The 13,750-nt window shown below is 33.3% G+C and overlaps 1 protein-coding gene and 1 long non-coding RNA gene across 2 annotated transcripts; both read right to left on the bottom strand.

The window, feature by feature from the left end:
• Nucleotides 1–421: 421 nt before the first annotated feature.
• On the bottom strand, nt 422–2,029 carry LOC107626753 (putative disease resistance protein At3g14460). Its single transcript, XM_016329657.1, has one exon. The coding sequence runs from the start codon at nt 2,027–2,029 to the stop codon at nt 422–424; it is 1,608 nt and encodes a 535-aa protein (XP_016185143.1).
• Nucleotides 2,030–9,431: 7,402 nt separating this feature from the next.
• LOC110268679 (uncharacterized) lies at nt 9,432–11,860 on the bottom strand. Its single transcript, XR_015905305.1, has 4 exons — nt 11,487–11,860; nt 10,972–11,085; nt 10,254–10,335; nt 9,432–9,680 (listed from the first exon to the last, which is right to left on the bottom strand). It is a non-coding gene; the product is annotated as an uncharacterized LOC110268679 (long non-coding RNA).
• Nucleotides 11,861–13,750: the final 1,890 nt, after the last annotated feature.

Here is a 13,750-nt window from a genome sequence, read left to right as displayed (position 1 = left end):
AGATATTCCCTGTCTTTCCATTGTTGATTCATGGTAATTCTTATATACCTCTTTAAATATGATTTTTTTTTCAATAAAATATGAGAGTTAACAAGTATTAATTATAGATAACAATGACTGTTTCTCAGAGTTAACAATGGATATTTCTTTAACTACAACTGCAAACTAAGAGCTTCCCCATAAATGAAAGAAATGAATGCAAATTTTCCAGCTGGCATATCAGTTCAACTGGTTGTTGCTGTTTAAAGAAAAGAGAAAAAAAAATATTTGAAGGAAAAGGAAATTTACGCATGTGTAAATTTAATTGTGGTACCATGAGAAACATGAAGATGAAGGTTAGAGAATTACCTGCTAAGAAATCTCTACTCAGAATAGTTTCCATTGACTTAATGGTGGGGATGTAGGAAATTTTGGACCAAATTCATTGATGCTTGTTCTTGCATAATCCTCCCAGCAAAGGACAGTCTACAATTTGAAGTTGAAAGAGAGAGGAAGGCAGCTTTTCTACCGCCATATTCTTCAGCTTATAACACTGTTGAATGTGTAAACATTGGAGGGAGGTGAGGTGGAGAAGCTGGTTGCACTCCAATGTCTCCAGATTATGAAACTTACTGATATGTAGAGTGGTAAGGGATGGAAGGCGAGGCAGCGAACCCCAATCTGGAAATGACTTCACACTATCACAATCAGAACCATTAATGGTAAGATGAGTGAGGGCGCTCAAGTTGCTCATCAACCATAGACTGCTCAACTGTTTCTCACAACCTCCCACAGTAAGTGAGTTCAAGTTAGGCTTTAAACCTCTCCCTGGCAACCTACAAATGTTTGGGCAACCTTGTATGTCAAGAGACTGTAAATTGGGGAAAAGAGTACTCATGTCATGTGGCAATGCCTCTAACTTGTTGCAGAAGCTAACACTGAGACGTTGAAGGACAGTGTGTGGTGGCTCTGACTTTGAAACTGATTCCAGATTCTTACACCATGATACATCTAGATTCTTGAGATTGGGAAAGGCATCCAATGACAACGAGGTCAGTGAGTCGCAACTGTATTCTATTTGTAACTCTACCAAGTCATACTCGTGTTGTTGCTGGAGTAATTCCATTTTTCTGCAATGCCTGATTGTGAGTTTTTGCAAAGATTTGGGTAAATAATTGCCTTGCAAGTATATAGCAGATGAACAACCTGAAGTTAGATGGTGCATGATCATTGCCTTCAATGCATACTCCACCACAGATTCAAATCCCCTAATTGATAAACTATTCCCATTAAGTGACATATCTTTGCCCCATCCATCATTATCTCCTTGCATTTTTAGTTTACGAACTTTCGAAACATCTAATGAGGAAGAAATGATTCTCATTAATACGTGATTAAGCATATCTCCCTTTAACATTTGACAATCTGATATTCCAAGCCGCTTGAGCTGAGGAAAAGCTTGTGAGTCAGGTAAGTGCCACCCCTCCCAACATGCCATATCATGAAATTCCAATATCTCCAGTGAGGGAAAAGGAGCAATATGCAAAGAATGATTGTCTTCATTCTTGTAAAACTCATCACCAATACAGTTGATCTGACCAAAACCTTCAATGCGCAGGGACTTAAGAGATGGCAGTTGTCCAAGTGAAGGCAGCATGCAGCAATTTTTGCAATTCAAAAGATATACACGAGTCATGTTTTTGTAGAAGGAATGCCCAATCCAGTCTGGAAATATGTTACCTTTGTATCCATAGATTCTCAACACTTTCAAGCCAGTGTGCGGTTGCAACGCGTGGAGTATACCTCTTTCAGTTTGTGTGTCTGAAACCATATCATCGCCTGAAGACCATTCCAACAATAACTCGTCAATGTGCTTCTTATCTATTATCCTTGCACTCCTTGCCTGATTGACATCATTAACATTCTCCAACTTCTGAATCTCAAATGATCCTTGGAGATTTAAAAGCCCTCCTAAGTCTTGGATTCCATTCTCTTCGTGCTTGCCCACGACAAAGTTGCTTAAAATGTGCAACTGTTTCAATTTGCCCATTCCTTTTGGCATTTCTTTTAGAGGAGCCCCCCTTATATCTAGATGCCTCAAATTCACAATATTACACATGCCATTGGGCAAGGTAGTCAGCTCAAAAAATATTCTAGCTTTAATGTCTGTAAATTATACAACATGCACAGTGATTCTGGCAATGTCTCAACAGCACTTCGAGAGAGATTCAAATAGCGCAAGTGGATCAATTCGCCTATTGAATCAGTAAATGTACCAAGTTTATCAAAGGATAAAACTCTCAAGTATTTATTTTTTGACAATATGTGAGAAAATTCTCAAGTATTTATTCTTTGATAATCTGTCACAAGGTAACGTGCTTTCTTGCCTAATCAAAAAAGGACTATGATTGATATACAAGAATGTCCTCAAAGATTCTAATTTATTATAGGAGTTTATTTTAGAGATTGAATGATCGTAAGATAAATGGCAAGTTAGAATACTCATCTCTTTCTTTTCACCAAGTTCTTCTGATAATCTACAATAAAATTCTCAGCAAGAAAAGCCAAGTCATGCACGAGATCGTGCATCACAAAATACTTATCATCATCATCGTCGACCTGCTTGAAAAATAGTCTTGAAGCCAAGTCATCAAAACACTCGCAACCAACTTCCTCTAAAGTCTCTCCCCCCTTTGGTTGTCGTAAAAGATCTTCACTCATCCATAGCATGATCAATTCATTTTTATCAAATTGATAATCTTTTGGATACAATGAAGAATAAATAAAACAGCGTTTTAAATGTGCAGGCAGATGATAGTAACTTATTAATAATGCAGGAACAACCTTGCTGTCTGTCACAGAAAATTCCCAAATGTCACTCGATAGTATTTTATTCCATTCCTTAACATCATGCTTGGAGCGCAACAAGCGTCCAAGTGTTTCTGCAGCTAAGGGCAATCCATCACACTTCTTGACAATCATTCTACCTATTCCTTCCAGTTCTGTACTCCCATTTGATTCAGGAAAGGATGAATTATCCGCAAAAATAGACCAGCAATAATCTTCTGACAGTCTATCGAGAAAATAAGAGTTATAATTTTGGACTATTGGACCAACATTTTCCTTGCGAGTAGTTAGAAGAACAGTACTATATAGATTATAGAAAGGGCAAGGGCTAGAGAAAACTTAGTGATTTAAAGGGTGTTTTCAGCTATACTTAACTTCTTAGAGTTATCATAATTTATCAGCTCTATCATACATGCAAGACTATCAAGAAATATAGTTCTGAATTATTAGAAATAGGATCATGTGGACAAAGAAATAAAAAAACAGATACTTATGAATAATAACATGAATATTTTACATAATTAGTAGAAATAGATTGGAAAAGAAAAATTGATTGCAAAGTAACTTATAAACTGCTCCAAACTAGTCAAGACATTCTTGAAAGTTTTGTTCAATACCATTAATTGTAAAATATGTGAGCCTTTATAGGACATGATTGTTCATTATTTCCAACTTTCCTTAAGTGATGAATGGCATGTAGCAAAACTTCTATCTTGTTCCCAGAGAATCTAATTATTTTGCACTATGGTTATACATGTTATTAGGTGGATAAGCAGACAGATCAACATTATTAGTTGAGCAGGGCACGAAGAGCTAGAAAATTAAATTGTGCAGGATGCTGTAATAAAAAGTTACACATACCGTCAACCAAAAAACAAATCCACGTAAGAGGGTCAGACGTTTAGGATAATCACCACTAACTGATTTTAGTTTTTTGTTCAGACCTGCAAGATAAGCATATAAGTATAACTCATTGTTGTTAGTCTTCTGAAACATCTAATGAAGCTAGACAAAAGCATCTTTCCATTTCTTGTATTTAAGGACCATCCTGGTAAGATAAGTACTCTCTGTCACTTATAAGTGATTCCATGTTCTATTAAAATAATTGATTGTAGTGAATGAATCAGTGCTAATTCAAATTGAAGGATACAGCTTTTAGCTTCATTTGGCGACTATTCAAGGACAAAAATACAAAGATACTTGCATATCAAAAGGAGGGACTGAAAATTCAACTTACCAACATGATGATTAAGAAGAGATTTCCCAAGATAATTTCTCTTACAGGTCCTAGGGCCGCTGCGATGCTCTTTATGGTATTCGACTAGCTTTCTATGTTTCATATATTTAAAAAGCTTCTTATACTCTTCCTCACAGTAAGGCTTCTCCAGCTCTTGCATGAGTTTTTCTCTGTACTTTGTGTATTTCGTTGCATTGGCTTTATCATCATGCCAATAATGTTCCAAATTCAACTGCAAAGCAACACATAAAGGCATAATATCAAATGCAAAGTAAAGGGTAAGGGTAAATTCATATATACATACACTTGGAACCTTTTGCCTTCTTTTGCAGAGTGCATCGTCATCATCCTCTTCAATCTCCTCCTTTACCTTTATTTCTATGCCAGATGGAGGGTGAATGTGATCATTCTTTTGTGGTGTCTCACCATCATTCTCCTTTGCCTCTGAAGCCCTGCCATTGCAGCTGCCATTAGAGTCCTTAACTGCATCATTTCTCAATTCTTTTGGTTTCCCACCCCTGCGCTTTCCGCTATATTTACCATCATTGTTTTGTGCCTTAGAAACCTCCACAACATAGGCATTGCCATCGCCATTGGAATCCTTGACAGCATGTTTTCCCAAACCATTTGGTTTCCTACCCCTGCGGTTACCAACATGATTTTGAGACACACCATGAAAATCCTTAACCACGACTAGTCCTGAATCTTTTGTGCCTTTGGGGATACATCATGATTCATGAGCATCCTTAACCATTTGTACTAAAGATTTTGGTTTCCTACCCCTGCGCTTCTCGCTATAGTCACCAACATTATTTTGTGCCTTTGGAGACACAACATGAGAATCATCAATTATTTGTCTCAAAATTTTTGGTTTCCTACACCTGCGCTTCCCACTATAGTTACCAACATTATTTTGTGGGAGCTCATCCATGTAAATTAATTAGTGTAATTTTAATTATTTAACTAGTTATCATTGTAAACTTATGAATGTCTATATATATATATATATATATATATATATATATATATATATATATATATATATATATATATTACAATTTTGTTTCATCTATAGTTTAACACCAGATTCTGAACGAAAGTAAAGCTACTCACTCAGCCTTTAATTGTTTGATCTGAGTTGAGCTAGGTCTTGGAGATAGTTCAATGAACTTGCTTGTTCATTTATACCAGAACATTGATTCAAATAGGGGTGTTATGGGTTTGGTTTGGTTCGATTTTGGATCAAAAACCAATCGATCCGATCTGTTCAGTTTTCACAGGGTACCAACCAATCAGTTTACTGTCTGTACAACAACCGAACCAAATCAAAAGCAGTTTGGTTCGGCCAGTTTTTTCGATTTTTAAATTCTAACTAATAGAAAATTAATCTTAATAAAATGATGTTCAAAACAATCAATAAACTAAAATAACATTACATTACATTCAAATTCAACACAATTTCAATTCATTCCAACAACTAAATATAAAACAAACACATTTGTTAAATCTAAAATTTCCATTTCAATGCATTACTAAGCCACTTCTTCGGTTCAGTTCGGTTTGATTAGGTTTCTGCTGAGCTAATCGAAAACCGAACCGAACCGATCGGTTTACTTCGAAAAAAATTAAAAAATCGATTTTTTCGGTTTTTTATTCGGTTGTTGTAAATTTCGGCTCAATTTTGCGGTAAATTTCAATTCGGTTCGGTAACTTACACCCCTTAGATTCAATTATGAAAAAGGCTTCGAAATGTCATCTTAATTAGTATTGATAGCATTTTGAATCTTTGTTTGAATATTAAAATTGTGGTTTGGATGAAAGTTACTATGGTTATAATAATGATCATTGTATATCACAAGCAAGTGCATTATTCTGAACTTAAGGAAAAAATAGTTGCCAAGAGTTATACTTATTCTACTTTAAATTAATATTTTTACATTATCAATTTGAATAGAATTTAAGAGAAATGTGAAATCATAATGAATAACCATCTCCTGTAACATGTAGCTATTATGAATGTTATCGTTCTAACTTTATTAGTTAGCATTTAACAATATATAATTAATATGTTTTAAGAAGTAAAGTTAAATTAAATAATATATGTATTTATATATAATATATGATGATTAATTTAGTGACTAATTTTTAGTATGTATATAATATTTATGATAAAAATTATATATTAATATTCTATATTCTATCATAAAAAAACTTTCAAAGAGTTTTCACATATATTAATATATTTTAAACTAATAATTATTTAAAAAGATACCTTGTTCCCACCTAAAATCTCTTCGACAAAGCCATCGAGACCTTAGATAGAACCTAGCCCACCACTCCTTCGGCATTGCCATCAGAACAAGAGAGCTAGGGGATCAAATATTTCAATATTTACACCATTATTCTATACATACCAATATTCCTACACCATTAATCAAACTAAGCCATATGCTACCCTCTACTAATGTTAAATTGGCATACATTCACATTTTAAAAAAGAAAAATAATTAAGGGAATAATTAAACCAAACTAAATATACTACTAAAACTTTTTGCTTGAGTAGTTTCCTCCTCTTTTCGTAAATTTTCTTTGGTCCAATAAAATACACATATTATGTTATAGTTCCTAGATAAAATATTAATTAAAATAAGATAACTACCATGAATAAATAATTCAAAGAGTTTAGAGTAACAAATTAAATAATTTTAAGAATAGTGAAAAAACCACGTACTATAATCAGTTATGTCAAGCATACTCTTTCTTCCTAAATTTTCTCCTCTAGCTCTTTTCTCCTGGCGTTTAAAGAATTTTTGAGAGTGACTAACAACTTGTGAATAAGTTCTTGTTTTAACATATTCACTTGAAATTTTTGACCATTGTTTTCCTAATTCTTCGTAGCCTTGGAGAAACAACCTGCCAAAGAGATAGTTTGATATAATGAATGATTAGCAGAATTTATAAGAAAGTTCTTTCTGAGCTTTAAAGGACGAACATATAATTAATACATACTTGTGTTCTTGTAAAGTCCAATGAATTGTTTGTTGCCGTTTATTGTTGTTACTAGAAGCCGCATGTAAAGGTTCATGTTGGATTATGTTGCTGTTGGCATGTTGGTTTTGTTCTCTTCTTGCACCTGACATTGATGATGACAGTAAGGTAATATGCATTGGCACTGCCATGTCTGCCGCTGGCATCAATGCCTCCATCCTACCATGATAAATTACCAAGATATATTTACATAACAGAAAAATAGGGTATCCATATATCTGTATGAGGAAAAAATAAATAAAGAAATAAAAAGAGAATGAAAATATTTAGAGGAGCAACCTGTGATGCTGATGGTGAGTCCAATGAGGCGGTGGAGGTGGTGGTGTTGCATTGACGACGGGAATGGAGAGAAGGCTGTGTTCCAATGGGGTAGCAGGCACAGGTATCATGATGTTCATGTTCTCAGGATTACCGTTTTTGATAGCATTAACGTCGGTCATCAGTTTCAAGAATCGCTCTTGCAGCTGTGCCGGAGTCTTTCCAGGGAGGCGAGCAGCCACGGTTTTCCAGTTATTGTGTATAGCATCCTGGAAACAATTGGCGATAACCGACTCAAAGGCTTTGTTCTCCTCCCAAGTCCAGACCTGAGGTTGCGGTTGAGATTGAAGTGGTTGATGACCACCCACTGCGGCAATCATCTCTAACGGTGGTTGATAACCCCAAGTGTCATTGAAAAACTGCTCTGTCATCTTGCTTATATCCGTCTGCGACTTGGATTGATGCTGAGATTGAAGCAGAGATTCTAGCTGAGGCAGAGGCAGAGGCAGAGACTGGGAGCTAGGCTGAGGTGGACATTCTAGCTGAGGCAGAGGCAGAGGCAGAGACTGACCGTAAGGCTGAGGCGGATATTCTAGCCCAGGTGGTTGATTAACACCGACTTCAATAGCACATTCCTCTTCAATGTTCGTTGTATTCGGCTGGAGCTGAGGCTGAGAATGCTTGGTAGCTTCCGTCTCCTCCCAGTTCTCTTTCGTATCCATCATGAAAAAAGCTTCCAGTTCCTCTTTCATCTTTTCTGGGTTATACTCCATATCCATGTTTGAAAGAGTGTTATCCCAAGAATGCAGCTGTTGATTATCGTCCAAGTCCGAGGCAAACAGATCTTCTATCATCTTCATTTCCTTGGTATCCATCATTAAAAGAGCATTTAGCTCCTCTTCAATTATTGCTGCGTCATCTATTTCCTCTGCAATCATTCCTGCGTTCTGTAAGTCTTTCCTTCTTCTTCTTCTTAGTTTCTTTGTTCTTCTTCTTGGTTTCTTGGAGAGTTTCTTTCGTTTGTTTTAATCCTTTAATAACACATTTATAGAATCCTCATTTTAGATTAGAGTTGTTTAGATTAAATTAAATTAAGGGAACTTCCACAAGGATTACATTTAATATAAGCTTCACTTCTTAAATTAAAGTGGTTTAGATTACATTAAATTATGGATAAAATCCAGAAAAATTTCATCTTCAAAATTTTATTTTAGAATCTTTTAATTTTTGTATAATGTAAATTTGGAAACTTTTAACTAAATAAAGAAAGTATTCTAATAGGATGTGGAGCTTCTTTCCTAGCTTGATGAGGTGAAGTTAATAGCAGCAACTCTTCAAACTCGAAAGAGATGAAAGCCAATGAAAAAGCGTATGAGTTGAAAGCAAAGAAGGCTTACAGGCAGAGGCAGGGACTTAGGTTGAGGTCAGAAATGGCTTGATGAAGCGTTCCATTCTTGAGCTAAGAATTTAAAGAATGATGATAATGTGGGATTTGTTGTCTTTGGTAGTTATTTTTTAGTTCTTGATCTGATTATGAAACAAACTTTTTCGCGACTGCCTGCCTTCTAATCAAAAATTGATTTAAATTTGTTTTGTAAAAGATATATTTCTTAATGTAAAACGAAAATTTAAAGTCAAGATTTTATTAGAAAAATCACATTATTAACTAATTTTGTTAAGTTTAAATAAGTAAAAAAAGTGAGAAAATAAATAAATCTTAAAATAATTTAATTTTTATGCACATGTTTTTATATTCAATTAGGATTTGTTACTAAAAAAATCACTCATTCAGTAAATCTTGAAAAATATAGCTAAAAATGAAAAAAAAAAGCCTTTGTCAAAGGCTACGTTTTCTTGTTTGGGAGACGCTTTAGTGGAAAATGCCTATTCAAACATTGCCAATTCTCGGAGGTTACGCTTCTTAAATTCATATATATAATTCTGTATTTTTAATTAAATTAATCAAATATTATATAATAAAAATAAATGTATAATACAGAATGCAGGTTACAAACAAGCTCTTCTGGGTAACTCTCCTCTCCCCTCTCTCCCCCCCCTCCCCTCCTACTGTGTTTGGACTAGAACTTTACAAGACAATTTAACAGAGGTTTTGCGAGCAAATAGCCATTTGATCAGTTGAGGGACCGAGTCCATGGCTGAGACAAATCCTCCAATCCGGTAACAAGGTCAGGAGTCGCGCGAATTGGTTTTGGTGCAATGATTGCAGTGCCTTGACTTCCAGGCACAAATGTATTTCTTCTAGTCTTCAGTCTTCTCAATCAGTGACTAATCAGCATCGAGGATGGCATTTCTGAAAAAATAATACATAACAAGTTCATAAAAGTTCAAATATCAAAGTTTATGACTAAAGAATAAAAATAATAATCACTTATGCAAGAAAAGGATAACAAAACTTAACAATTAACAATGTTTATATTACATTGATATATCAGATAGAGTTTCACATTTAACCAATTCAGACAATTCTAAAGCAAGCAGATAATCTTATATTAGTAAATTTTTTTTTAAAAATTGAAGCTGTTAATCCTTGTGTAAACATGCACATGTTTTGTAGGAATTTATCAAAAACAACCACGCGCCTTCTTATGATGAGAAACACCTGTAAGTGGTAAAAAGAAAACAACATCAGGTTTAGCATCAAGGAAATTGAGCTTCTTCTTATCTTGATAATTAATATAATCTGCTTTTGTTAAGTTATGCTTAGCCAATTGGCTCATCATCCTCAAAACAATTATCCTATTGAAGCAGTCATCACTCATCAGCATATATAACAAGAAATAATATCAAATAATAAAAAATAACTCAATTAATTGAGAAGTCATAGAGTGCAAAAAAACAAAGTCAAAGTGTATCCAAATCCAACCTTTTTTTATCAAGGATCATTTCAAGATATGATTTGGTGATCCAAGGTCCATTGATACCAAGCCTCATTGCTTCAGTTCAGTCTGCAGAAAATTATTTTTTCCCCACTTTTGGATAAGTAACTCAGCATATTATTAATAAAAAAATGCATAATTGGAGTAGGCAGCAAGGATATACATAGAAATCCCTAGCCAAACAAGGTTTTTAATATAAAGTGAAGGTAAGAAAAGATACAACAATGAAAATGAGAATAACACAAGATCATAACTGACAGTTGAAATGCCAACGAGCTAGTTAGTATCACAATTGACACTAGGCCCAAGTTGTAAGACTAATTGTTTCCACAGAAGTGGCACACATCCGAGTGAATGCAGCTGACAGGATAATTTTACAAGTGATGGGGTGAAAAATTCAACAAAATACTTAGGAGAAAACAACAAGACTTTATGATCACTGATAAACCTGAACCGAACTTGCTCTTCAAAATCTCCTGAACAAGTAGCACATACAAGATAAAATCCCAAGGACCATTTATCAAACAGTGGAATAGAACACATTCGAATTTCAGGGGAAATTACATGAGAAAGCTGCCAGGAAATTGAATAAGTAAACAGCTCTGGTATGCATTGCTTAATCACGTCTCTGATAAAACTTGTGTTCAAGATCAATCATTGAGTTAAAATTGTACTGTCATAATAGAAAGACATATACTTAAGTACCTGGTGATCAATATGAGCCCCTAAAGGACAAATTCGATAGGAAGATGCCACAATTCGAACTTCCTCTTTCGTAACCCCTGCCATGTTAGAAACTCTCTGTCTCACTTCAGCTACCTGCAGGTTGCACAAGAATGAATCACGACATTTGAAAGAGTATTGAATCGGACTGGATGTTTAATCAAAAAGGCACTTTTCACTTTTCATTATATATTCTCATTATATATATATGTTTTTCCTCAATTATTCCACCTCCACTGAAATATACAATTCCTTACGAGTTTGACCATCTAAACCAGGGCATTCAGTTATTTATACCACAAAAATCTCAAATCCAGCACTTAATTATATATAAAATGCAGTTAAATATACCTTCTCTAACAATCAGAACCTAGAACCATAACAATCAGAAACATACCTTCTCTAACAATCAGAAGCTAAACCCCCAAACTTAAAAACCCTATAATCTCAGAACCTCCCCAATTCACAGAACCAAATTTAGGAAAAACGAAACATACCATCTCTGTCTCGTTTGGCCATTGTTGTTCATCATCATAGCCACACGCACCTTCTTCGACACTGAAACGAGAGAAGAAGTGAGGTAATGAGCAAGAAAGAGAAGATAGAGAGTGAATCAGAGAATGATTATCTAGTGAGTGCACGATGGTGAGCGACGAGGCGACGATGTGAGCTACGATGATGAGCCAAGGAGGCTTGCGACGATTGGGAGCAGCGACGGTGAGCGCGCGAGACGACGATTGTGAGCTGCGACGGTGAGCTCACGAGACGGAGATGGTGAGTGGCGGCGACGGCGAGAGACGAAGGAAGGTGAAGAAGAAAACCTCTGTGAATTCGAATGGCGGGTAAGTTCAGTAACTTGAAAAATTTTCATTAAGCGTATACTAAGCATAGGAAACACTTTTGAAAAACGTTTTTTAGTAAGAAAAGTATATTCATATGTATTAAAATAAAGTTTATTTTTAGGATTTTTTTTAAATAAAATAAAATAATTATTATTCTAAATTTAGTTTCAGAAATGCCATTTTTTTTAAGAGTGAGTTTGCTTACCCCCAGTGAATTCCGTCCAATTTATTTTTGTATATTCCTATATACTTTGAAGACAATGATAATACTTGTCATTGTTAACCTTTCAACTTTTTTTTTCCCTCATCCAATATGATATTTTTGAAAAAGCATTTTGAAGAGGTTAGGCAAAATCTATATAAATTATAGAGTTTGCCGGTAAATATGGCGAACTTGTCTAAAATACAAAAAAAAAACGTATTTAAGAAATTAAAGTTAAAAAATTAGGTAAAGAGAACTAATTATTTTTTTATTTTATTTTTGAAAAATGTTCTCTCTTTTTATAAGTGATCTTTTTAATATTCAAAAAGATATTTTTTAAGTGATATCATAACTATATTTTTTATTTTACTATAAAAAAGTAATATAGAAAAAACATAACCTATTTTATAAACAGATTAGGCTTTTAAATATAATCTAAATTGCTAAATGGGTGATTTCTTGTAATATTATAAAAGTTATAAAGTATTTTTTTATAAAATAATAAATTTGAAAATTAAAAAAAGAAATTAAAAAGTTGAAATAACAATGACAAAAAATTCGTTAAACAAAATAGTTAAAAAAATTAAAATATAAAAGAACAATAAAAAATCATTAAACAAACTGGTTAGCTTATAAAACAATATCTTATCATATGGTTTTAAGTTAATAGAGCTTATATTATTTGATATCTATTTAATCTCAAATAATATCCATTGTTTTAGTATATTATACGTGCGTAAAAATTTAAAAAAAAATGACTTGCGTGTAATTATTTTTATGTAAAATTAATAATTAAAAACTATTAAATAATTATAATATAAAAAAAATTTTACCTTCCAATTCATATAAAAATAATTATATATAAGTTTTTACTGATAAAAAAAACTTTTATTAGTGATTAAAATTAATATTAAATTATTTTATCGTTTTTTGTTCTAAAAATCAATAGATGCTATGTTATGGATAAATATATTTATATTATTTTCAAATAACCTCTTAAAAATTAAAAAGTGAGATTTTTCTAAAAAATAAAAAATATACAAAATATTATGTAAAATAACTTATAAATAAATGTATTTAACATATTAGTATTATTTGCTATTATAACAAGAAGGTATAATATATAGAAAAGTATAAAAAAATATATTTATGGAAAATGGAATCTTCCTTTAATTTCCCATTTGTTTTGCATCCCACTTAGTGGGAAAATGCTTGATGGTTATTATTGTCTTTGTTGTTCAATTTATTATGCTGTAAACTTTATATATTGTAGTTTTGGCAATTGTTCAATTTATTATGCTAAAATAAAGAGTGCACAAAATTGCATTTGCAGTCTCATATCAAATGTGCTGCATTTGTGCATGTGTGAAACTTTGTAGTAATTTTAGTTATGAAGCAAATAATAACCTCAAAATTCATTGAAGTTATAGAACTAGAATTATATACACAGACATTATAACTCATGTGAAAGCCCGCTGAGCTCGGAACCATTATCTTCCTGTGAATCAGTGCTATTATGGATTTTCATTCTTAGCATAATGGTACCAATGCACTACTACAGAGAGCTTGAATTCATTTCATTTTTACTTCAGAAATTCCTTGTTCTCTCTAATTCTTTTTAGAATTTCTTTTCAAGTTTAGTTCCATGTGTTTGTTCCTAGCCTCAGGATTAATCTTTTGTACAAGATACTTCCTAAGAAACACCTTCTTAGAAAAC

Source organism: Arachis ipaensis, chromosome B2, assembly GCF_059453495.1.
Source record: "Arachis ipaensis isolate K30076 ecotype BB chromosome B2, ASM5945349v1, whole genome shotgun sequence".
In the NCBI taxonomy this organism is placed as follows: Eukaryota; Viridiplantae; Streptophyta; class Magnoliopsida; order Fabales; family Fabaceae; genus Arachis; species Arachis ipaensis.
This window is presented reverse-complemented; position numbering and strand designations above follow the sequence as displayed.